Source organism: Myripristis murdjan, chromosome 15 (genome assembly GCF_902150065.1).
Source record: "Myripristis murdjan chromosome 15, fMyrMur1.1, whole genome shotgun sequence".
NCBI lineage: Eukaryota > Metazoa > Chordata > Actinopteri > Holocentriformes > Holocentridae > Myripristis > Myripristis murdjan.
This window is the reverse complement of record NC_043994.1, coordinates 18396713-18421669: the sequence shown is the minus strand read 5'-3', so window position 1 is coordinate 18421669 and position 24957 is coordinate 18396713. Positions and strand designations below refer to the sequence as shown.

The 24957-nt window shown below is 40.7% G+C and overlaps 2 protein-coding genes across 3 annotated transcripts; both read left to right on the top strand.

The window, feature by feature from the left end:
* Positions 1–3393: 3393 nt before the first annotated feature.
* On the top strand, positions 3394–11037 carry pyroxd2 (pyridine nucleotide-disulphide oxidoreductase domain 2). Its single transcript, XM_030070624.1, has 16 exons — positions 3394–3554; positions 4104–4123; positions 4210–4303; positions 4445–4518; positions 4682–4837; positions 5091–5244; positions 5376–5437; positions 5536–5633; positions 5747–5888; positions 6044–6178; positions 6265–6337; positions 7317–7470; positions 7558–7709; positions 7899–8005; positions 8460–8580; positions 10454–11037. The coding sequence occupies exons 1-16, from the start codon at positions 3437–3439 to the stop codon at positions 10522–10524; spliced, it is 1731 nt and encodes a 576-aa protein (XP_029926484.1). The 5' UTR covers positions 3394–3436; the 3' UTR covers positions 10525–11037.
* Positions 11038–11602: 565 nt separating this feature from the next.
* Positions 11603–24957, top strand: LOC115373076 (stress-induced-phosphoprotein 1). Of its 2 annotated transcripts, XM_030071318.1 has the most exons (16): positions 11603–11778; positions 17733–17815; positions 17921–18001; positions 18631–18687; positions 18802–19011; positions 19249–19362; positions 19945–19990; positions 20155–20245; positions 20340–20481; positions 20651–20755; positions 20964–21057; positions 21267–21300; positions 21472–21549; positions 21764–21866; positions 21961–22082; positions 22238–24957. In XM_030071318.1, exons 1-16 carry the CDS (start codon positions 11721–11723, stop codon positions 22371–22373), a joined length of 1554 nt encoding a protein of 517 aa, XP_029927178.1. In that variant the 5' UTR covers positions 11603–11720; the 3' UTR covers positions 22374–24957. The 2 variants fall into 2 exon arrangements, with proteins under 2 accessions (XP_029927178.1, XP_029927179.1); XM_030071319.1 differs by lacking the exon at positions 21472–21549.

The following is a 24957-nucleotide window of genomic DNA, read 5'->3' as shown; positions in this document are numbered from 1 at the left end:
GTGCCCCTTGCATGCTGTAGCCTGTCTGAAGCTCTCCAACAGGCAGCACAACTTGTTAATACAGCGAACCATGGGCTGGCACAGCTTTAAGTCTATTATCATTATCCTGGTCCCAGAGTCTGGATCAGTGCTCAGAAATAGGTGGCATGGAATCATATACAGTGTATGTCCCTGTTTGCTGCAGGCCACTCAAATCTGTTGTGTCCTGTATTTTCATTTATTTATTTATTTTTGAATTCATGGGTGTTGAGGACATGACACAAGACACCCCCCCACCCCCGTTATCTGAGCCAAGTCAGACATAATCATGATTTACAATGTGCTCATGGGAAAAGGCTAAAATTACAGTAGATTTAATTAATTAATGCAGGCAATGTTGCAATGAGGAAGGCACCTCTTAGGCCATCCACAGGTATTCATTCTACATCATAATACCTTTTATGGACTGCTACAGGAGAGATGTTGATGATTTAGTGCTTAGGGACGCTGCTGTCTGTAAGAGCCATCAGATAAATGTCTCCAGGCCAAGCATCTTCACCACTGAACCTCTCTGCCTGGAGAGAAGGAGCTAATTTCTCCAGAAAATGAGGTAATTGTGTTTTGGTCCGGAGCTGTTATAAGATAATTTAATTTTCTCCTGTATTGCCAGGGAGAGCCTTCAAGGGGTGCAGTGTTGAATTTCTGCCGACAAAGGGGAATGAAGTGTTAATTTCTGCTTACAAGAACAAAATCTCCTGCTTCTGATCTAGTTATGGTTGATTGGCTGTTCTCTGCAGACGTTCCTTAAAGGAAAACCAAGTAGACAGCGTACCAGGGTCATTTCTCTTCCCTGAACCTAATGCTACTCTAATACACAGTGGGAGAAGCATGTTCAGTCTAGCGGGAAACCCTAGATCGCAAATAATACCTCGCTTCATTCCCTCTCCTTAGAGAGTGCACCATCCACATAAGCCCGAGGAATTATTTTACACAGGCTAAGCAAAACATGGTCAAAATTTGACATTATATGGACAGAAAATGAGAAGATAACCTGCTTATGTTCTGCTGTGTTTGGTTGTTTTTATACAACTAGTTAACACCCTTCCTTCCTTAAATCCCTGTAGACAACCGACTGCCTGCTCTGGCTACTCCCTAGGCTCCTACTTAGGCCCACAGTGTAATCTATGGCCTCTTATCATATTAAAGCACAGCAACTAAGCCACTTAGCGCAGTGGCCAAAGCCAATGAGACATCTTAAACAACAGCACTAAGAAATAGTTTTATGTTAAGAACCCACCGTAAAACTCTTAAAGTGGGCCATTATCGTAAGATGGCTTGTACGCGACCCCACCCTGGCTGTGAGAGGGTGTCTACAGCTGCTGTTTTTGTTTATTATATATCATATATTATATTATATATTTGTGTGGAAACATAAAAGAGCCATGTAAAAACCCACACATAAATGAGAGCATGAGAGCACACATGCCTTTTCTCTCTCTCTTTTTCCCACATTTTACTCATTACATCTGATTCTGCTTTATTTCAAATGTAAAAATTTCAATTCAAAAGTCAAAAATGCTTTTTACTGTTGTTTTCGTTTTGTTTTTACATATGTGAATATGCTTTTCTCATATTTTCACCTGCAACAGCATATGGAAATGTTTGTTTCACTTGTCAACATGTAATTTCACATGCAACGAGATAGTTCACAGATAAAATGTCTCTTAAATATCAGAAATGGGGAATTTTCATCCATTCACATCACAAAACCAATATTGAATGTTGTCCAAAAATCACATGGTCTTTGAATTCAAGTGTGTTTTCATGTGACTTTTCAGGGTAACAGCCAAGCTTTTGAACCAATTTGCCCCTCAAAAGTAACAATAAAAACAAACCAGTTCCTCTTGCAAATTAACTAATGAAGAGAAACTCTCTGGAAATAAATAGCTAAATATGGTACCTTATATCACTTGTCTACACCAGAGAACTTTACTGTTCCCAAACATTACACATGTTATGTGCATTGTCAAATTCTAGTTTTAACACCTTGCAATGGTGACTGGCCTTATGTGAGTTAGTTTGATGGGTCACGAGCAGGGCAACTCTGGAGTTGTAGTGTGCTCTGCCAGCCCGTGGAAACCAGGCAGCCTTTGAGAGGAGATTTTAATGGAACAAGTATGCCATCAAGAGGAATAGTGGGTAATGGCAAGTACAGTAATAATGTTAAATCTATCATTAACAGTGACAGGCTGCTTGTAAGTTGAGTGAATTGGAAATTGGAACACGATGCGACTCACTTAACAACTCATTAACACTGAGATATGATTATCAAACATTTTTGCTTGGTCTTGTGTTGCATAATGTGTAAACTGGAGCTGTAAAGTGTTAGAAAACCTTTGACTTGTTCTAAACATGGTTGCTAAATTGCATTCAGCTTCATGATTATAAGGCCTGCTGGGCTTTTGAAAAATATGATGATGTAACTCATTACAACCTATAGGTACCCACTGAAACCTATTTTCTCAATAGATTAATAAACACTGATTTTCACAATGACAGTGACTTTTTTTGCACTAAGTGCAGGCCTCCTTCCTAATTTATAGAGAACCATTACCCAGCACAGTAAACATCTGCAAAGTGTTTATATGTATGTATATATATATATATATATATATATATATATATATATATATATATATATATATATATATATATGTGTGTGTGTGTGTGTGTGTGTGTGTGTATAGATAGATAGATATAGATATAGATCTATATAGATCTATCTATCTATCTATCTATCTATCTATCTATATAACGATCTGACTCAATAGGGAAGTTACAAAATCTTTTCTCTCAGTCTCAATGTGACATTTCCTGTCAGCTGAGTGTTCTAAAAAGTATAGGCCTATACGTTGGTACAGGGCACACACACACACACCCACACACACACACACACACACACACACACACACTAGAGAGAAAAAGGAAGTTTTACAAAAGCCTGTTTACCAGAACATGTAGCTTACTATATTTCTTGAAGAGATAATAAAGCTAAATATGATCTTAAACACGAATAAACCCCACGTGCACACACACAAGTAAATATGTAAAGTCTTTAATTAAAGACGCAGTTCACCCAAAATACAAAACAGGCTATGTCCCCTACTTATCCTTAGGGGAATGTATCCATCCACATAGTATCGATGTGATGTGATTTGATCTATCTATCTATCTGTCTATCTATCTATCTATCTATCGATCGATCGATCGATCTGCGTGTGTGTGTGTGTGTGTGTGTGTGTGTGTGTTTTAAATAATTAAATCAAATCTAAATTTCGCGCCCCTCAGCTGAGATTAGTGAGTGGGTGGTCAAAGGAATCCGAGACGTGCTCTGCTTCAAGGCGGAGGGAAAAAGTGGGAGGGCAATGATCCCTGAATTCCTCGTCAAACTCTTACCATGGCTGCAGCGGTGTGGACGGAGCGCGGCCGCAGGGCAGTGACAGCCCTGGGGACGGTGACCAGGGCCAGTCACTCCACCGTCAAATCCCAGTACGACGCGCTAGTCATCGGGGGAGGTAGGACCATGAGGGGTTTTGGAAGAAAGAGGTGCAAAACACGAGTCTTTTACAGACTACGCAGATTTGCCCCAGCAACGTGCGCCACTTTTTGTATCGTATTGTTACAAAATTGCAGTTTAAGGAGTCGGGGAGTTTGCAGGAGTCGATAATAGCCATGTCTGCATTAGTCACTGAAGTAGGTTTGTCTTGCCAAGAATACATTGGCTCTGTCTCACATTTCCAGTGGTATGGGTTAGAGTATGATCAGAATAGGTAAACTTTGGACTCGTTCTAGTGCAGAATACGATGAATGCTGCAGTCAGCATGGTTTCTGCAGCATGCACTAGTACAATTAAAAATGTGATGTAGAAATGCATTTATACACCAAAGAATTCATCCAAGAGTGGCAACAAAAGCACCCCTTTCAAGTTCTTATTGCACAGGCTATAGGAAAATATAAACAAGGTTTAATTTTTAAATCGCAACAACAACAAGTTGAATATCAGAATTTAGAAATATTACTTGTAAGGTGCTCAAAAGTTATCTGACATACACATTTCATTACAGGACACAATGGACTGGTGGCGGTGAGTTCATGCATCATTTGAATCCAGACACTCTTGTTAAGTGAGTTTGGCCTCAGGATAAAGGTTGTGTGTGCTTGTGTGTCCAGGCTGCCTATCTTCAGAGAGGGGGGGTGAAGACAGCAGTACTGGAGCGCAGACATGTACTGGGAGGGGCAGCTGTTTCAGAGGAGATCGTCCCAGGTATGTCAGCCTCTTACCTGCAAAATACCTGGCTTCACTGAGTTCCTGGTTGTGGAATAAACAGCATCATTTTGATTATAGACTGCAAACAAAAGTGCAGATTGAATAAGTAATATATTATGTATGCTGTGTCGTGTGCAGGTTTCCACTTCTCCAGGTGTTCCTATTTACTCAGCTTGTTAAGGCCACACATATACTCAGACTTGGAGCTCAAGGTAAAAAAACACAGGCATGAAGTAGTCTGCCATTAGTTATAGTTATAAAATGTAACATCCCCTTGATTTACAGAAGGCTCAGTGTTTGTCTAACCAGTGGATATGAGTGTGAAGTTGTACACGTTGCCTTTTGCTTTATTTATCTTTGTCCATATGCTTTCAGAAACATGGGCTGAAAGTGTACATGAGGGACCCTCATGCCTTTACCCCCATGTTGGAGGAGGGGGTGAGAGGTGCCCCACCAAGGTCTCTCACCCTGGGCTCAGATCTGGCCATGAACCAGAAGGAGATTGGAAAATTCTCACAGAAGGATGCCAAGGTAATTTAGGCATCATTATAAACACAGAGGAAGTTCAAATTTATTGTCTTTGGCAGTCAGTTTTATGCTCAAATGCTTAAGGGCTTATACTTGTCACACCGGTATGAACTGAAAAAGCACCTCAGTGCCTCTGCTTGATATTTCTTTTCCTCCAGTTTCTTTTTCTGCCCTTTTTCTCACACAACCTCCCCGTGCCTTGACCCCCACTGCCACAGTCACCTTTCTATTCACCCATTCTTTGTTTTGCACCCAGGCATTTCCAGAATTTGTCACACACCTGGAGAAGCTAGCGGGAGCCATCCACCCTCTCCTGGATGCTCCACCTGTAGACATCCCAGGTGTCACTGCAGGGTCCCTGAGGAAGAGGCTGTCTGCTGCCAAGACGCTGATGCCCATTGTCAGATGTGGTGTGTTACAGTTGCGTAAAATAAATTTTGATGCACTAGCTCATCGAGTTAGTAATTTATTAACTGTGTACTCTTGCATACTGATAACATTATATTTTGAATTTGATGAGAAATGTTATTTGTGTCAAAAGGTTTGAAACTGGGCAGGAACATTCCAGACTTCTATGAGATTATAACTGCACCAATAATGAAGGTCTGTTATAGCTAACACATGGTTTAGCATTACTAAATTACTTGATTTATTACTTGCAATGACTTATTCAGGGCTAACTGATGCTTGTGTATCTTTAGATCCTTAATCGGTGGTTTGAGTCAGAGCCACTGATAGCAACGCTGGCTACTGATGCTGTGATAGGAGCTATGACCAGTCCTAATAATCCTGGCAGTGGGTGAGACACAGTGTGCCACATTTAGACGGATACATGTATATTTGCTTACATATAATTAAACATATGAGTTCTCCAAACAATGTGATTATGTATTTTATGTCCTTCTCCTGAAGATATGTGCTTTTGCACCATGTGATGGGAGAGCTGGAGAAGGAGAAGGGAGCATGGGGCTATGTAGAGGGCGGCATGGGAGGCGTGTCGAAGGCTATTGCAAGCTCTGCCCGCTCCCATGGAGCAGATATTTTCACTGAAAAAGTAAGATGATTTTGATTAATCATATTCCACTATGAATGATTACTATTATAAATAATGTAATTCGTAATTTTGCAAAGTTTCTTATCAGTTGTTAAAGTGTAGGTTAATTTATGTACATCAGCCTACAGTGTTCTCTATTGTGTATTTGCATACAGGATGTGGGGCAGGTCTTGGTTGGCTCAGATGGTGCTGCCAAGGGAGTGGTGCTGAAAGATGGCACAGAGATCCACAGCAGAGTAGTCCTATCCAATGCTACCCCATATGTCACCTTCAAGAAGCTCACCCCACAGGTAATAAAGAGAAGTAAAGCACCACATGTAAACACTGAATATGAGAATAAGATTTGTTCTCTAACATCCTATTTCTTCCATGGCAGGGCTCCCTGTCTCCAGAGTTCATCAAAGCTGTAGATCAGATAGATTTCACCTCTCCTGTCACCAAGATCAATGGTATACCACTTCCCATTTTCTCATAAGTTACTTCGTAACTATCATAACTTATTCTATTCTGTTCCATTCCATATAAATGAGGAAATTCTCGATCAAAAGCCCTCCAACAATTTTGGCTGGCAAAAGCTGTAAGTTATAAGCTAGAGTGAGATGCAGCCTTTATTCCTTGTAATGTGACAATTACACTTGAAAGAACCAGTAGTTAAGTAGACATGTGATGTGGCTACAAACTGTTGAGCTCACTGTCTCAAGCACAGTTTCTTCCCCTATAAGGTCTAAAGGAAAAAAATCATCCAAAAACACTTTAACACAGTGAGAATACGTGGGAGTTACAGTGACTTGTTGAGAGGTTCCTGACCGCTGTGTAGCTCCCTGTTTGTTAATTGGAATAAGGCATGGGCATTAATGCTTTCTTCAGGGATTGTTTACTCCCAGTTGAGTTTTTGCAAGGCTTATCTACTTTGTCTTTACGAGAGCCCACTTTTTTTTTTTTACAATTAATTTTAAATAGTCTAAATGTTTTTATTTTAAGGTAATTGAATTTAATACTATTAAACAAGCCAGAATTGCATGCATGTATTAATTAATCTAATGGGAAATTGTCTGGCAAAGTGAAGCTCAACCTGACACCTTGGTATTATAAATAAACAGATAACAGCAAATATAATTAGGGCTGGGTGATATGGACAAAATCAAATATCACAGAGTTTTTGACCAAATACCTCAACATCAATATTGTGATGATATTGTGGGGATGACTATTGGAGCTTTCACAAAATATTTACACAGAATCATCAGTAATGCCTATATCTGTCACGATATAACAACAACCAAAATCTTAGATGACATCTAGTCTCATATCACAATATCTATTATATTGATATATTGCCAAGCCCTAAATATATTACAACCAAATAATACATAATCTGTGCATAAACACTGATTCCATGTATGTTTTTCCTACTGTGTCCTGTTACAGTGGCAGTGGACAAGCTGCCTAACTTCCTAGCAGCTCCCACACCAGATGGGAAGCCTGGCCCACACCACCAATGCTCCATTCACCTCAACTGTGAGAGCGTGGCGGTGCTGGAGGCTGCATACAAAGATGCCATGAACGGACGTCCCTCAAAAAGGTACACACATCTATTTACACATATGAGCACATTTATACATATGACGCACTGACCACCATCATCACACATCATTTGTCTGTCCTATAGGCCGATGCTGGAGATGACAATCCCCTCAGTACTGGATCCAACTCTGGCTCCCCCTGGCTGCCATGTAGTGTCGCTGTTCACCCAGTTCACCCCCTTCCATATCGAAGGCAGGGAGTGGACGGACCAGGACAGAGAGGCCTTCGCTGACCTTGGTTAGAAACACAAAATAGTTTCAGGATTTCCCATAAGGCAAAGAAAGGTTAAGGCTTGGCTTTGCATATTAGTCAGGCAAAACTCTACTTCAAGTCTTTTTTTCTGTGATGGAAAATGAGAATTTCGGGATGTTTACTGATTAACCTGATCCAGTGATAATGCATGTGTATATCTATCTGTCTCTTTAGTGTTTGACTGGGTGGAACGATACGCTCCTGGGTTCAAAGGCTCTGTAGTGGGAAGAGACATCCTGGCTCCCCCTGACCTGGAGAGGATCTTTGGGCTTACCGGAGGGGTATGTAGATGTGAGGGCAGTAAGCCGAGATTTGATCGTCGATGCAGAGCTGATTTGCTTACCATCACGCTTTACAGTTCTCTGCTTGAGGAAGTAAATTTGCATCTTCGCCAGTCTTCCTCCTTTCGTTTTCCTGTGAGGCATGGTTGTTGGGCAAGCAGTTAATGGTTACAGGCTCTTTTACTACAGTCCATCAGTCAGAATCAAAGTTCATATCAACCATGCAAAGTGACTCCGCCACTTATTGTATGAAGTCAGCCACTGCTTATTACTCTTATTGCTTTATGTGACATCAATAAACAACTATGTTTCCTACTGACTAAATCAATGGGTATCCATTAATATTACACATAGAAACAACTTAATTATAACAAGAAAAAGAAAAGAAAGAAGAAGAAAAGAAAAACATATTCTCCTCATTTAAACAAATGCTCATGTTCTGTTATCTGTACAGAATATTTTCCATGGATCAATGTCACTGGACCAGCTCTACCTAGCACGACCTTTGCCCTCTCTCTCAGACTATCGCTCACCGATTAAAGGGCTGTATCTTTGTGGCAGCGGCAGTCATCCAGGTTTGCCTTTTCTTGAATATACAGTAGCTGTAATTGTGCCTTTTGGTTGGTTGTACATATACACTACCAGTCAAAAGTTTGGACACACCTTCTCATTCAATGTTTTTTCTTTATTTTTTACTACTTTCTTATGAAGCAAGATATATGGAATTATGTAGCAAAGAAAAAATTGTTAAATAACTCTAAATATGTTTTATATTTTAGATTCCTCAAAGTAGCCACCCTTTGCTTTGTTGACAGCACTGCAAACCCTTGGCCTTCTCTCAATGAGCTTCATGATGTAGTCACCTGAAATGGTGTTCGCTTCAAAGGTGTGCCTTATCAGGGTTCATTTGTGGAATTTCTTGCCTTCTTAATGGGGTTGGGACCATCAGTTGTGTTGTGCAGAAGTCAGGTTGGTGCACAGCTGACAGCCCTATAACTGTTAGAATTCATATTATGGCAAGAACCAATCAGCTAAGTAAAGAGAAACAACAGTCCATCATTACTTTAAGAACTGAAGGTCAGTCCGGAAAATTGCAAAAACCTTGAATGTGTGCCCAAGTGCAGTCGCAAAAACCATCAAGCGCTACGACGAAACTGGCTCACATGAGGACCGCCCCAGGGAAGGAAGACCAAGAGTCACCTCTGCTGCTGAGGATAAGTTCATCCGAGTCACCAGCCTCAAAAATCACAAGTTAACAGCACCTCAGATTAGACCCCAGATAAATGCCACACAGAGTTTTAGTGGCGGACACATCTCTACATCAACTGTGCAGAGGAGACTGCGCGAATCAGGCCTTTATGGTCAAATAGCTGCTAAGAAACCACTACTAAGGAAAAGCAACAAGCACAAGAGATTTGTTTGGGCCAAGAAACACAAGGAATGGACATTAGACCAGTGGAAATCTGTGCTTTGGTCTGATGAGTCCAAATTTGAGATCTTTGGTTCCACCCGTCGTGTCTTTGTGCGACGCAGAAAAGGTGAACGGATGGTGTCTACATGCATGGTTCCCACCGTGAAGCATGGAGGAGAAGCTGTGATGGTGTAGGGGTGCTTTGCTGGTGACACTGTTGGGGATTTATTCAAAATTGAAGGCACACTGAACCAGCATGGCTACCACAGCATCCTGCAGCGACATGCCATCCCATCCGGTTTGCGTTTATTTGGACCATCATTTATTTTTCAACAGGACAATGACCCCAAACACACCTCCAGGCTGTGTAAGGGCTATTTGACCAAGAAGGAGAGTGATGGAGTGCTGCGGCAGATGACCTGGCCTCCACAGTCACCTGACCTAAACCCAATTGAGATGGTTTGGGATGAGCTGGACTGCAGAGTGAAGGCAAAGGGGCCAACAAGTGCTCAGCATCTCTGGGAACTCCTTCAAGACTGTTGGAAAACCATTTCAGGTGACTACCTCATGAAGCTCATCAAGAGAATGCCAAGAGTGTGCAAAGCAGTAATCAAAGCAAAGGGTGGCTATTTTGAAGAATCTAAAATATAAAACATGTTTTGAGTTATTTCACACTTTTTTTTTGGTTACTACATAATTCCATGTGTTCATTCATAGTTTTGATGCCTTCAGTGAGAATCTACAATGTAAATAGTCATGAAAATAAAGAAAAAAAAAAACATTAAATGAGAAGGTGTGTCCAAACTTTTGACTGGTAGTGTATGTACATGTATGTAGGTTAGCATGATCATGTATGACATTCTGGTGTTAAAAGTGCACAGTTAGTGACCTTTGGATTACATCTTATCCTGACTACTGATGATATGGAAATGAAGTCAGAGTAGTAAAGTCATGTGAGTGAATAACAACTACACCTACCACTGACTGCACTGAATAAATGGATTCTCACCCCTTTTGTGTGTTCGATGGCCTCTCAGGTGGCGGTGTGATGGGGTCCTCTGGCTGGAACGCTGCTCTCGCTGTCATGACTGACCTGAAACGTAGCTGAGACATGGCACGTCATCACAGGCTGGTCTGCAGTCTGCAGTGTTCAACCTCTCCCAGGCCAGATTTGTAACAATCACTCCAGCAGCCTCTCTGATTAGCTGTGTCCTCATCATGTTATGCAAATAAGTCTATTTACAAAGATAAGTGTCCCGGGCATGGAGGTTTATTTAATGATACACAGCTATGCAAAATGTGTGACACTGGTAATACTTAAGCATCATAGTATGTGAAATGTAAATTGATTTAACAGCAAGTCTGTTATTCTCACAAAACAGGGATGTTGAAGAACAAGGCATTTTAAATAACCTGTTTCTGTGTTTTGTGTAATTAACATTTCAAGAATACCCTGGCCAAAGAAATCCATCTAACACTCCAATAAATAAGACTAAAACTACACTTACTATGGAAGGGTCAAATTTGTTGATCTGTATACTTTATAGCTTAATGTTGGAAATGATACCACACTGAAACTTTGTTTAACTTTAGCAATTTAATAAATCCACACGAAATTGTAAGCAGATGTGTTCCAGCTGTTTTTTTTTTTTTTTTTTTTTTTTTTTTTTAACTCAACATCATGTTCCGTTCAGCATTAAAACCATGAATAATTGCAGTTGGTAGTATTCCTGAAAACATTTTTTTTTCTCCTGGAATTGATGTAAAATAATAGAACAACAGGCAGTAAACGCCACTATTATTATGCAGCGATTGTTTTTGCTGAATTATAGATCATATTTTCACTGGACATATATTTATCTCTGTAGTAAATTTCATGGAATAAAAATATTTAAGTGACATGATGAGGCTACAAGATTACAGTAAAGTCCCCAAAAGGTAAAGAGGCCTTAAGGCGTGTTTGGTATTTTCTTATCCTTTGCGTCAGATGCAGGTGGAATGTATGTCATAAAGTCGTGTTATAGTGTTTTTTTTTCCCTCGTGCTGATATGGGTTTAAAGCGCAGACATGTGCTTCATGTGATTTGTACAGTACATGATATTATCAAAGCGGTGTACTGTGCCTTTAAGACGCTGGTCAGGGTGGTTCCAACGCCGATCCAACGTCAACGTTTGACGCTCAGGAAGCGGACTAAACCACCAAGATTCCCGCAGATTCGATACCGATCGTCCCAATGTTACAAACGTGTTTACACAAACCTAAACATTTTTAATTTCGGGGAGATATTTGAGACGATAATGCTGGATGGTTGCGCTCATGAAATTCACCAGGGATATATGCAGGCTCTTGGGACTCGGCAGCGGTAAGAAACGTCCCACTTTTCAAAACTTTCAAAACTCAGCCAGGTCCAAAGAAAGTTAAATTGATTCCGCAAGTGATAATGAAACTCATGTACCAGCGTAACTTTACATGGTGTTTTTCAGTGCCGGTTTTGTCGGGCGTTTTTTGACAAAGTTTCACGCTTTTCTTTGTCGTGAAGTTGGAAACATACTCTTGGTCAAACAATGAAAGTTCCCATCTTGCGAGTTACACCCTGTGCAGCACTTGGAGGTTTGCGCAGTTTGCTCAGTTAGTTTCTGTTAGACTATTTAAAACACGTTTTTTTTTTTTTTTACGGTTTGAAAATATCTTAAACTTGCTATAAAACAAACCGTGGAGCCGATTTGTGGCCTATTTTGAAGGAGATGTCCTTAGTCCAACACTATTACAGAAGAATGCTGTGGGGAATGTTAAATATTGCATGTTGGCATGATAACAATGCCACAAAATGATGGCAAAAGCTTTTTTCCGCACAGAGTCGCCCATTGTAATTTGTAACGTTATGTTATTGGAGAATCAAGGGATGGGACCTCATGCTCATTATCTCAGTTTTGCTCACATTTGTTTGTATATCTTTAATTTCCGTGTGTTAGCCCTACAAGTTGTGGAGTCGTTTGGTTTTCTGGCTGTATAAACCACATCCAGCCACATTCATGCAGTTCATCCTCAGACGTGTTTTGTCATCTACTGCAACTTTTGTAGTTTTCTTTTAAGTGCATTATGCTTTTATTGTCACATATCCAGATGACTGCACATTAATGGTTTCAGGCAGACTGAAGGATACTTGACTTTTATGCCCTCTTCCACAAATTGGCCATGGCATGTCGATTAGCTGTGTTTCCAAGGCCTGAGTCCTTGCTGTCCTTTTGTAAAGACTGGAATCCAGGCACAACAACTGTACCTTGCAGCCCTGCTCTGTGTTTTATGAAGACAGAGGATTCACTGATTACCCTGTGTATTGCACTGCACAAATGTAATGCTGGTCAGCCGCCTGACTGAATTTATCTAGGCAGCCAGCATAATGAAGAGCTTATCTCTTTGCAGAGCTTTCTTGAGGCAGTTTGTTTAAGTAAAAGATGAGGTGTGGAGTAGTGTTTAAGCACCAGAATGCTGTTGGTATTTTACATTCCAGTGGAGAGAGCTCACCTTTCAGGTCAACACTAATTTAGCCAGACTTCTTCAAGGAAAGAAACAGACACTCTTTTGTTGCCTTTGTCCACAGATCTTGGATATTTTATTTGTTAAGACCACGTTCCGCTATAGTGAAGATTTACGAAAACAAAGCCTGATTCAGCTAATGGGGATTGAGCTGTGCTTTAGGAGCGCTGTGTCTTGACATTTGAGTAGTGAGTGCACCAGACGTGGACAGCTGAAATTCCTTCCACCGTCTATGTATGGTTGGAGACGCTATCTCCTTGCTATGGTGGAGTGGTAGCCTCTTAACCGAAGACAAAGTCAGTCATTGCTTCCTGTTTGTTGGCACAAATAATTATATAGGTGTGTTTGTGTGGGTGGGTGGATGCCTGATGGGCTGAGCAGAAGGGTGGCATAATGGCTTTTATGGTTCACTATAATCACATGCCACTGGCACTTGTTTTTGTATATTTCATTTCTACAGTATATTTTTTTTTTGTTAATTTTTCATTGAGAGAGTGCACAAACACAAGGTGGAGACTCCCCATAAAAATAGATAATTATTAATCTTCATCAGACATTTTCAGCAACTAGGCCTACCACCCCTATGAAAACCAATTTGTCCAAGATGTTTGAAGAATAATAAGTATACAGGGCTTTTCCTATATATGATGGGAGAAGAGTTGTTCAGTTTTTTTCCTCTTAAACAGTGCAAAATTATGACCCAAACTTCAAAACTCTGAAGTGGGAGAAAGAATAGAATGAGAAAGTGGGGAAGTGCAGTTGATTATGCTGGGATCATGCCACAGAAAAGTAATATGGAAGACTTCAGCCTAGACCTTGCATTCACTGAGAGGCATTTGGCATTGGGCATCAGGAGAACTGTAGAAACCCCATCACTGTCTCATGAGATGAGTCACAGACAGAGCATGAATGTGTCATTGCTCAGGAAATCTTCGCTGAACAAATGGAAACCTGACACCACTCTGGTTCCTGCATGGTCCAATGTTAAGCTCCCTTTTGTCTTGTCATTTGTCTGCTACCATTGGGCCTAAATCAGCTCTGGGGTTCTGGTTCTATCTCCACCTCCCTGCCACAGACCCCTTTCCCCCCCTCCCCCATTCAGGGCTGTGGTTGTTTTCTATGTCCATATTCAGTCATTGACATTTCTGAGAAAAGATACCATGCTCTGATACAGCCATGCCTGAGAGTCAAGCTGCATACGAGGCCTACAGCAGTGGAAAACCCGTTTGCGTAAACATCTCTTTTTAGAAGAAAAGAGAGACATTTAGAACCAATCTTACCCTAGCAAATTTTATGTTCTGTGAGCATGTTTTCTTCAGCTATTGTGATTGTGTTTTTACAAGGACTCATTACGTCATCTTTTTCCTGTCTCCACCCAATTTCTTTTAGGATTTTGCCTTTCTGCTATCAGAGGTCATAGTTCTTTGTTTTAAATATTAATTGAGTAGGAACATGCTCATTTGCCATTAACCAGAGAGTCATTGATTTCTTTTTTTGACATGTCTATCAAGCTTATAATGCTCAGTCAACTAATTTGCATGGGAGGTGACCTGGACAACTGTGCTGCTACATAATTTGTGTTTTAATCGTGATAGGGCGATTAATACATCCTTGTTTCATTTCTGTTTTTTGTGTCAGTGCTGTGTAACACTGCAAAAAGGCAAGTTTTTGAAGATTTCCCTGCACAGGACTGTTTTTGCAGCTTTCTGCAGCTGGCCACCCTCCACAGAAATGACCAGGAAACTCATTTATAGCAGAGAAACACTCTTGTTACTGCTAACCTCCAACAAGGGAATAATACAGCTTTTTGCCAACATGCCATAGGAACTGCAAACACCACAGAGGTACTGATGATGAGACAAACAGTCTGGGAAAGGCTGTGGACACAGCATCAGAGAGGAAAACAAGGGGGAATAAGACAGAGGCTCTGAAAAAGAGGGAATAGGCCACCCTTGCCATCAGTGATCCTGTGTAATGTGCACTCCCTTAGGAATAAGATGGACAAACTCAAACATTACACCAGAACCTGCTAAAAGTACCGTGAGTCATGTATTGTGGTTTTCACAGAGCCTTGTCTGCATCTGGATAGTTCCAGCTCACTTGTTGAGTTGGATGGTTTATGGTGGATAGGGGTCCTGAGTTGGGTAAGACAAGGGGGGCGGTCTATGTATTTATGTAAGTGATAAGTGGTGTAGGCAATACACAACACAAGAGACTATCTGAAACCCGGACGTTGAACTACCATGCTTGAGTCCCAGGCCATTCTCTTCTGGGGGAGTTTGGGGACATGGTGATTTGTGCTGTTTATGTGCCCCAAGTGGAAACTCAGGGAGAGCTGCTTGCCCAAGTCACCGACTGTGTACATAGACAATTGCAACGTACACCAGATGCTCCCATGCTCATTTTAGGGGAATTTCAACCATTGCAAAATTGAAATAGCTTTGTTCGAACAGTATATTAAATGTGACAGTAGGAGCAGTAAAAGTCTTGACAAATGCTATGGAAATAGCCAGAATGGACATATAGCTAGAGCCAAACCACTGGTGTCCAATTATGATTACATCACTCAGCTCATTCCCATCTACCATTCAGTCCTTAAAAGGAGCAAAACCTCATGTTAAAACTGTTAAAGTCTGCTCCACAACAGTACTGAAACTCTGAAGGGGTCATTACAGCTTATGTTCACTTTTGTGTGAATGTTGTGATACATCAAAACACAAAACAGTATCCCAACAAGTCCTACATTACTAAAGACGTCAAGGATTGTATCAAATGCAAAAAGCTTGCTTTCAGGAATAAGGAGCAAGTACAACTAAGATCAACACAGAGGGGGCTGAACCAGTAACCGAACACAGCTTGAAGACTGTACAAGGAACCACTGAACAGGACTTCGGTGCAAATAATATGAGGAAATTATTGGCCACAATGAAATCTAGATCAAATATGACTCTCACCAGGAAACCACTGCACACAACAGATGAGAATACTTAAGCAAATGATTTGAACAACTTCTACAGTAGGTTTGATTCTCATGATTTCTCTTAGTGACAGTGTCATTAACACCATAATAATTGATGACTGTGTGCCAAGGATAGGCAGTCGTCCCAGTGCAGTCACAAGACTTTCTAAAAGAACAAACACCAGTAAGCAACAGGTCCTGATGGTGTCTCAGCTTTCCCTTTGAACACATGTGCAGAGGAACTTATGGCAGCCTGAGTCTCTGTCTTTCAAAGGTCCGTTGATTCACATGCAGTTGCATCCCTCTGGAAAATGGCAATCAACTTGGAGAACAATCAGTCATTGTTCCCCAAGATAATAATGATTGTAGACCAGTAGCCCTGACCTCTTGTGCACTGAAGTGTCTGGAAAAGTTGATGGTGTAGAAGCCGAAGTCAAACTGGACAGCTAGTTTCTTATCAGTTTGCCTATGAAGACCATTGTGATCATGCAGTACTAGCCATAATACACATTATTTTGCCGCATCTTGATAACAGTTCAAGGATGACTGATTGTACAATCCTTGAGGAACACCTGTGTTGATGACTTTAGTCTCACACAATGTCTGGTTTGTGTTTGTGTAGGGAAAGAGAACTGAAGGGAGAAGTAAGGTGAGAAATAGTTTCAGTAAAAGTAAATGGAGAATTAACCAGAATTAAAAACAAACAAACAAACAAAACACTAGATATAGGCTGATGTATTCTTTCAAATAAACTACTGAAGACTGGCTAAACAGGCTAAACAGGCTAGGGAAATTGTCAATGATCTCTGCCATGTCCTTTCTTCAGAATACTAACTGCTCCCATCAGGTAGATGCTACAGGCTTTCAATTAAATCCAGGAAAAGATTCTTGAATAGGTATAAATACTCTTTAATCCCTCCATCAGTGCATCTCCTTAACTCAGGACACAAGGAGAGTGTGAAATAGGGGCTGTATTGCAGATATTTGAATGCACTTAATGTCTGCACTTGTCTGTGCTATGCTTTTTGTCTTACTGTACCATAATTGTATGTATTTTATTATGTGGCAGCCTTTATGTCCAAGACAAATTTCCCAAGGGCAAACAAAGTAATCTGGAATTTGGAACTTGCAAATATACAGATGTGAAGAGATTTTGTCATTTCCATCTGATGCAGTGCAATATTAACTTTTTATTGTTCTCAGGCACAAATCTTGTGTTGAATGGCACAGCCTGTTCTTTTTGATACCCTCTCCTTCTTTTTAAGGGTGACCTTCTGCTTTTGTGGTTACTTTCTCCACATTACAGCCATTGGAAGATTTTGCATCAGATGTGGAGGCAAAGAGAAGCGACCAGTTCTATTCTGTCATCTTATCAAATGCTAATGTTACCTGTCTCATCTCATTTTTCATGCACAGTGAGCACTGTGCACTTCTGTTTCAAATCACAAGACCTAGGTGAGATGTTGTTCCTCTTTGGGGAGCCAAGGGAACTTCATTTGAGATGTTTTGGTCAAACCATGTTGCAGAGACAAACAGAAGCAGATTTTCAGTTCTGTTTTTCATTGAAACAAACAAACAAACAAAAAAACCCTAGACTTATTTTTCTCATCTAACTATGCATTACTGTTGGTGTAACACAATAATGTTTTACTGGCTTTCTATGCTCTGACTTTTCTTTTTTTCAGAGCACACAAGTAGAACTTTGACATTCTTTGAGAAGAGTTGTTTTGACTTACGGCATAATCAAAATTGACACAACTCTGGACACCACAAGAAGGTACAGTGAGGTTGTTTAAGGCTGATGTGTGTATTCCCAACAGGCCCCACTGTCGAGCAGCAGGAGGAGCAGATGGACTGTGGCGCTGCAACCCCTGACCCCGCTGATGATACCACTCTGTCACAGGTAAACAAATAGTGTCAGACTGACAGGGCGTTTTCAGTACTCTAAGAGCACAAGGTACAAGGTGCAACTCTGTGTGTGTGTGTGTGTTTGTGTTTGTGTGTGCAGGGCACATTAAATGGAGAGGAGGGTCTGAGTGAAGAGGAGAAGGTTAAACGCCGAGCAGAGCGACGCAGAGCCAAGAGGAAGGTGAGCACATACCCATTGGTTGTAGCTACTACCTCCAGGCATGGGAAATACAGTTAAAGGGTCATTAAGTAATTTATGACTATTATAAACCTCTGCTGGTGAAAACTGCAACAACATAGGCAGAACTCACCTGTGATGTGTACCTGTGATGGCCAATAATTGGCATTCATAACACAGTCATACCTTCAGAATAGAGAAAACTATCTAATTTGAGCAGAGATGCAACAGAAGAGTCTATTTAAGAAGCATAATGATGCACAGTACTGTAATAATATTACCTGGGCATTTTTTGTTTTGGGAAAACCAAAACCTCAGTTCAGGTTGTAGCTCCATCCTTCATCTTTGAGCTGTTGAAAATGTGAGTACAAGTGGAAGTGGGGGAATGTGTAACACAAAATGGGCTACACATTGAGTTTTCAAAGACAGAAAATCTCAGCAACTGATGAAACAATTGTTGAGTAGCATGAGCGGTCCATTGAAACCAGAAACCAGAACCAGAGCAGATATTTTAGTGTCATTTTGTGCTATGTACAGTAAAAGTCTTGAAAGATTATTGTGGTGTGTATAATAGATGAAGTCATGCATTTTTCATGCATTTTTTGATGTGTGAAATACTGAATCTGTTTCAGCGTCGTCGGAAACGTAAGAAGCAGGAACAGGTGAAGCAGAATGAGAGTGCTGAACAGGTAATGAGTGATGTAATCACCAAACAAGTCCTTTTGGAAATTTGCAGCAGTATTTTTCTCTTCATCTGCTATGGTTTTGAATAGCTGAATGTTTTGTTAATGTTTGTACACCAGGATGATGAAGATGAGGATGGTGGTGCAGAGTCTGAACTGGATGATAGTGAATCAGAGGCAGAATTTGGGGGTGAAGGGGAGAAGGAAGCACCAAAGGATGAGAAAAATGTGGAGAAACTAGCTATTTCCCACAAGTATGCCACCGCTCCTGCCATGGCTCCTTCAGGAATCAAGGGCCTTCAGAAGACTCAGGCCAGACCCAGTGAGGAGGTAGGAAAACAGAAAAGAGTGTTTTGTGTGTGTACATCCTCTACTGCAGTGCTGCAGACAGAGGTGCAAGGGAATGCGGGTTTTCTACAAGCATTAACATCACAACATTAGTTGCCTGTTTGAAGGTATGCCACTCTCAGCTTCTGTAGTGCTCGTTGGAATGAAAGCCTGCATACTTGAGGGCATTTATGGCACATAATGGAAAATCACCAATGTCTGTCTTCCTGTTTCCCCCAGGAGCCAGAGTGGGATGTGAGCAGTGCCTTCTTTGCTAATGCTGCTAGTCATATCAAACCCAAAGGCTCAAATCGAAAGTCCAAAGAAAACAAGGAGAATGAGGCCAGAAGAGAGGTAAACGGATGCTGATATATAGTGGGAGATCAGTAGGCATAGCAGGCGTATATATGTGATGCATCAGGGAAAACCATCCACTGTCACTGTGGCAGTAGTGTTGGCTGTTAAATTATGACAGGACCAAAGTCTAATGTGACGGAAAGTGGACTCTGGACCCTGAAAGCATTAAAAAAACTGTTGGAATGCTTGTGACATTCTTTAGCTCAGCTCTAATGTGAAGCATAGAGCCTGGTCAGTTGTCTTTGATTACATGAAGCTAATGAATTGCTATTTGAAATCTGTCAAATCCTTAAGTGATTCATCACTAGTAAAAGCAAATACATAGCAAACACAGGGAATAAACCCTGCTTTGAGTTTTTCTACAGTTTTGAACTGCAAAGTCAATGCAGTTTGAGTAATTTGTGAGTAGTCAATATACCAATACAAATGTATTAGATTATGAAAGGCAAACCAGTGAAGTGGAAGCAATGTTTAGTCAGTCACAGTAATACCAAGAATATACCCAGATTGATGATCCCATACAGTTCATGGCTGTGCATATGATCTGATAAACATGATTTTTTTTTTTTTTAAACACAGACAAATGGATCTGATACTGTGACAAAGAAAAGTGCTTCATTGACAGGTAAGGCATATGTATGGATGTTTTAGAGGGCACATAAACAGCATAATTTCTTAATAAGTGACTCATTCCTTTCTACAGACCTTGTGGGCAATGCTGTGGTCATTTGAGGCTTTGGGCTCCCTGTTCACCAGAGAAAATTATTCATAAGCATTTTTGTTCTGCAGAAAAAGGGATAAAGCTGGTGCAAGAGGGGCAGTACTCTCAAGCAGTCAGTATGTTTACAGAAGCCATCAAATGTGATCCTAAGGATTACAGGTATATCATCTGGTGTCATGATTTGTTTATGGCATTGAATAATGGGTAGCATCAGCATGTAGCATAATACATTTTTTTTAATCCCTTCATCTAGGTTTTTTGGGAATCGTTCCTATTGCTATAGCTGTTTAGAGCAGTACCCTCAGGCCCTTGCAGATGCAGAGCGCTCTATTCAGCTGGCCCCAGACTGGCCCAAAGGACACTTCCGCAAGGGCAGTGCTCTCATGGGCATGAAGGTAGGAACAGGCTGTAATGGTCACAGAATTTACAACATTGCATAATGAAAGGAATACCTACTGGTGGATTGATTAACTTCACACTTTGGCCTCAGTGGTGAGCATGACATTATGACCTCTTACTAGTGTGTGTGTGTGTGTGTGTGTGTGTGTGTGTGTGTGTTTTTAGAGGTACAGTGAGGCAGAGAAGGCCATGGAGCAGGTGTTGAAGCTGGACAAAGACTGTGAGGAGGCTGTCAACGATCTGTTTAACTGCAAAGTGCTACAGTTAATGGTAAACATGCTTCACTCAGAAAGCAAGCGCCATAAAGGTTTCCTGGAAGGTGTGCATGACAATAACCATAGCTTCCTCTTTTTTGTATTGTTTCCTCTGTTATGGGCATCATGTTGTTAAACTGGTTAGTTTCTCTCTCAAGGCTTGTCCTTTGACTCCATTTTATGACCGCTCAGTGGCATTTTGTTTCTCTCTGCCCATACTGCAGGAGCTTGGTTTTGATGAAGTGCAAAGTGTATCACTGCTGGAGAAATTCTCTACTGTACAGGCTGTTCTGAACTCCTATCCTGAAGTTGCCAGGGGTAAGAAAACAGCACTGAATGTTTTATAATGAGAGAGTTCAGAAACATCTGCATTTCCTCATTTTAACACTGGGGAGCAGTCATGTATAGAACAGGCTATATCCCTACAGAAATCACCCTCTGATAAGAAATTCATGTTCAGTCAGCTGAGCTTTTTGTTTTTTCTTCTAACACAGTGGCATGCATACATATGCTTTATCTCTTTTCAGCTGGGAGCCAAGATTCGTCAATGATGCAACCAGGGTAAGTGACCATTTGTGCAATCAAAGTCAGGATATGGGGGTTGGTGACTTCTCTCCTTTTTATAGCAGTATTTGTTTGCTTTACGGTATATTCTTGTCGTCTTTGGAGAAATTATTGATAAATTGGAAATCTGAAAAGATCTGATTGTTTTCTATCCACTCTTTCCATTAGAAGCCCTTGTGCATCTCTTTGGGTTGGAAATGTGACAACTGAGCTGACCGAGAAACACCTATGGGACCTTTTCAAAATGTATGAGCACATTCCAGTGAAATATGTTCATTCCACCTTAATTGCATGAATCTATATAATCTCAGTAAACACTACTTTCCTAGAATCCACTAACTGGGTAGTTTTTTCTTACACCTTTTTTTCTTACACCTTTGAACAGAAACATGGGCATCTAATATTCACCAATGATGGTCACTGACTTCTCCTCTGATTAGATGTTTGCTGTTTATTGCAGGTATGGGGAGATAGACAGTATCCGTGTGCTGCATGAGAGATTCTGTGCCTTTGTCAACTTCAAAAATGCAAACATGGCCGCTCTTGCCATGGAGAAACTAAATGTAAGTGCCTGTTTGCTTCCCCTCCCTTATTCTCACACTGTTTTACACTGCAGAGCTATGTACACATAGTTGTATGTTTTTTCCCCCCTCACAGGGTTATAGTATTGAAAATACACGTTTAGTGGTGCGCTATCCTGACCGTCGCACCCAGAGAGCCCTTCCCATTCCACTTAAGACCTGCCTCCCTGTTACACAGCAAGCAGGTGCAGCTGCTGGGTAAGGAGCACTTTGGCCTCGCTATAGAAACTGACTAAGCCACTAAGTCTTACTTTAAAGTTACAGTTTGCAACTTTCTTTACTCATACATCAGTGGAGGACATGATTTCAGTTTGTGTTTAGTAACTGAACTTGTAATGTTACTTTCTGCTTAGACCAAGACGTCGTGGCCCAGTGAACGGAGATGAGTGTTACTTTTGGAGAACCACCGGCTGCCATTTTGGAGACAAGTGTCGCTACAAACACATTCCTGATCAGAAAGGCAAGGACAGGAAGCCCTGGCAGCCTTGAGTTCAGTTTCCTCTCTGCTTCAGGAGCATGCAGGAAGCTTGGACGCACAAACTGAGCCAAGAGAACCGGTACTGAATGGACCAGGTTCTCTGGGCTAAAAACATTTAGTCTGGTAGAATGGACCAGATTATTCAAAGGACCAGAGGCAGTATTCGGGCTCTAAGGTAAGGGATAGGCTTTGTGCCATGGAGGACCAAGAGTCTGTAGGTTCCATTCCAATAAAAGACTATACCAAATGATTTTACTGATTAGTTTGGCTGAAGTTTTGCTAGTCACTGTATTCACCAGGTGTAGTTGCTGGTTGGAATGAAAACCTGCATGCTCTTTGCCTTCCATGGCACATGGTTGCTTATTCCTGCTCTAAAGGATACTGTCTAATCTCAAAGGCTTACAGTTATGTATTCTTCACTATTGGATTTTCCCTCTATCAAGGAGGAAGGGAAACTGGCCCAACCCATTGTTAAAATAGTTAAGGCTTTATTCCTGACTGAAGTTACAAAAGAGCTTGATATGGATTTTCAGGCCAAGGTTCTTCAGTGATAATCATGGGGACACTCTCTTTTTAGTAATTTCTGCTCAGTAAAGTAAACACAAAGCAGCATATCTACCTGCTTCAAAAGAACCTTGATAACGCTGAACTTTAACTTAGCAATTGTATCACCAGATTTGCCCCATTTTGAGTTTATCTTTACTTAAACTGCCTGTCAAACCTTAGTAGATGGACAGTGATTTAATAGAACATCTCATCCCTTCTACTTTGGGTCCTCAGGATAGGCTAAACCACAGTGCCACCCACCCTGCCACAAATGGGACTCTCATCTCAGCCTAGATCCTGTTCTTTTATTCTGTGCCAATATCAACAGATTGCCCAGCAGACCAAAGACTTACCAACAGACTTACTTGACATTTCAGTTCCTCCCAAATCCAGACAAGGTCTTTCGTTCATGCAGAGACCTAGAGAGGTGCCTTGGGACTATATGGTACTATAGACCCTTGTAGAGTAAAGATGATCACACACACACTGACAAATGGACTGTAAGAGCCACATCATGGACTCAAGGGAAAGCTTTTTTTTTTTTAAAACTATGCATAGATTAAGTCTGTTTGATTTTATTTACTTATTGGCTGCCCCCTTTGTTGAGACATTTAATGCACACACTCCATATCTGTTCAGTGACCATTACAGCAGATAATTGTGATGAATACCTTCTGTGGCTTTCAGTGATTGGAGTGCTGTTTAGATAACATTGAAACATGGAAAATCACCTTATTTCTTTACCGTATCTTCTTTCTTGTGCATTGGTCCTTCTTCTTTGGTGTGTAGTAGAGCTAGAAGAAGCAAAAATATGCGGCCTCTAAGTCATAATTTATGATGATTATTGCAGCATCAAAGCTATAATTATGCTTTTTTTGGGATAATATATGCATAGCGGGGTATCACAATACTTAAATGTCAATGCAAAAAGTGTATCAAGTTGACTGACTTACATACTCTTTTTGTAGGGCGTTGTCCCTGTCATGTGACCTGTCGTGCTGACACACGTGGCTGTCAGTGCACTTCAAAGAAATCTTGTTGATTTTGCAGTTCGCACTGCAGGATGATGCCTTACAAAAATAAATGCTCCGTCATGTACACACACACACACTTACTCATAGTCGTGTGTAACATGATTAACCTAAGGAATGTTTGTACTTCTAAAGCAGTGTTTTTGACCCTAGGGCCTCCATTCCAGTATTTCCCTGAACCAAAGAATGCTTCGATTAATGGCTCCTTACCCTGCACTGACAACAAACTCGCTCATTCTTACCATTTTGAACACTAGATAGTGTATTAATTAAAACTCATGGATGTGTAGCTTTCATTACATAAGAATAAGGACTATGATGCCTCATTTGACTCCACACTACATTCTGTCTTAAACTATGCACAGCTTAGTGGGGGTATTTATTTTACTATTTGTACTAAAATGTTTTTTAACAATGTACCTTGGGAGCTGTATTCAGCTTTTCATTTTACCCACCCCCCTTTTTTCACATAATAGTTGGTTAAAGAACACACCCCTTCATTTCCTCCTTTAAGCATTTGTCAGAGAAAACGTTTTGCTGTCTTAAGTATTAAGTGAAAACACTGTCACATGCTGCACTTCTGCTTTTCTGTCCATTTTTGTTCGGTGGCTAAAATTTGTGAAAAAAGAATTGAACTGCAAACCTTAGGAGAGCACTTGTTGATTGAACTCATGTTTCATGGTGCATTACATTTTACAGACTATTCGTAAGACTTGCAGAATGCGTTGATGTATTGTGATTATTTCATTTCATCTCGTGCATGTTTTCCAGTTTGGACAAAAATATATCTCTGGGTTTCTAGGTAACTATTTGGCATGTAATTTTTTTTTCTTTGTCCCTTGTAGCAAACTTTTATTTCAGGAAAAAAAAATGTGTTCTTAATTAAGATTTATCCCCATTGGTTTAACTTGAGCACTGCAATCTTTTTTTCCTCATCTACCAAATATTTTGTGTTCAGTTATCTATACTGCACTGCCAAAGAGTCTTTTATATTTAATAAATTTATTTGAATTATGCA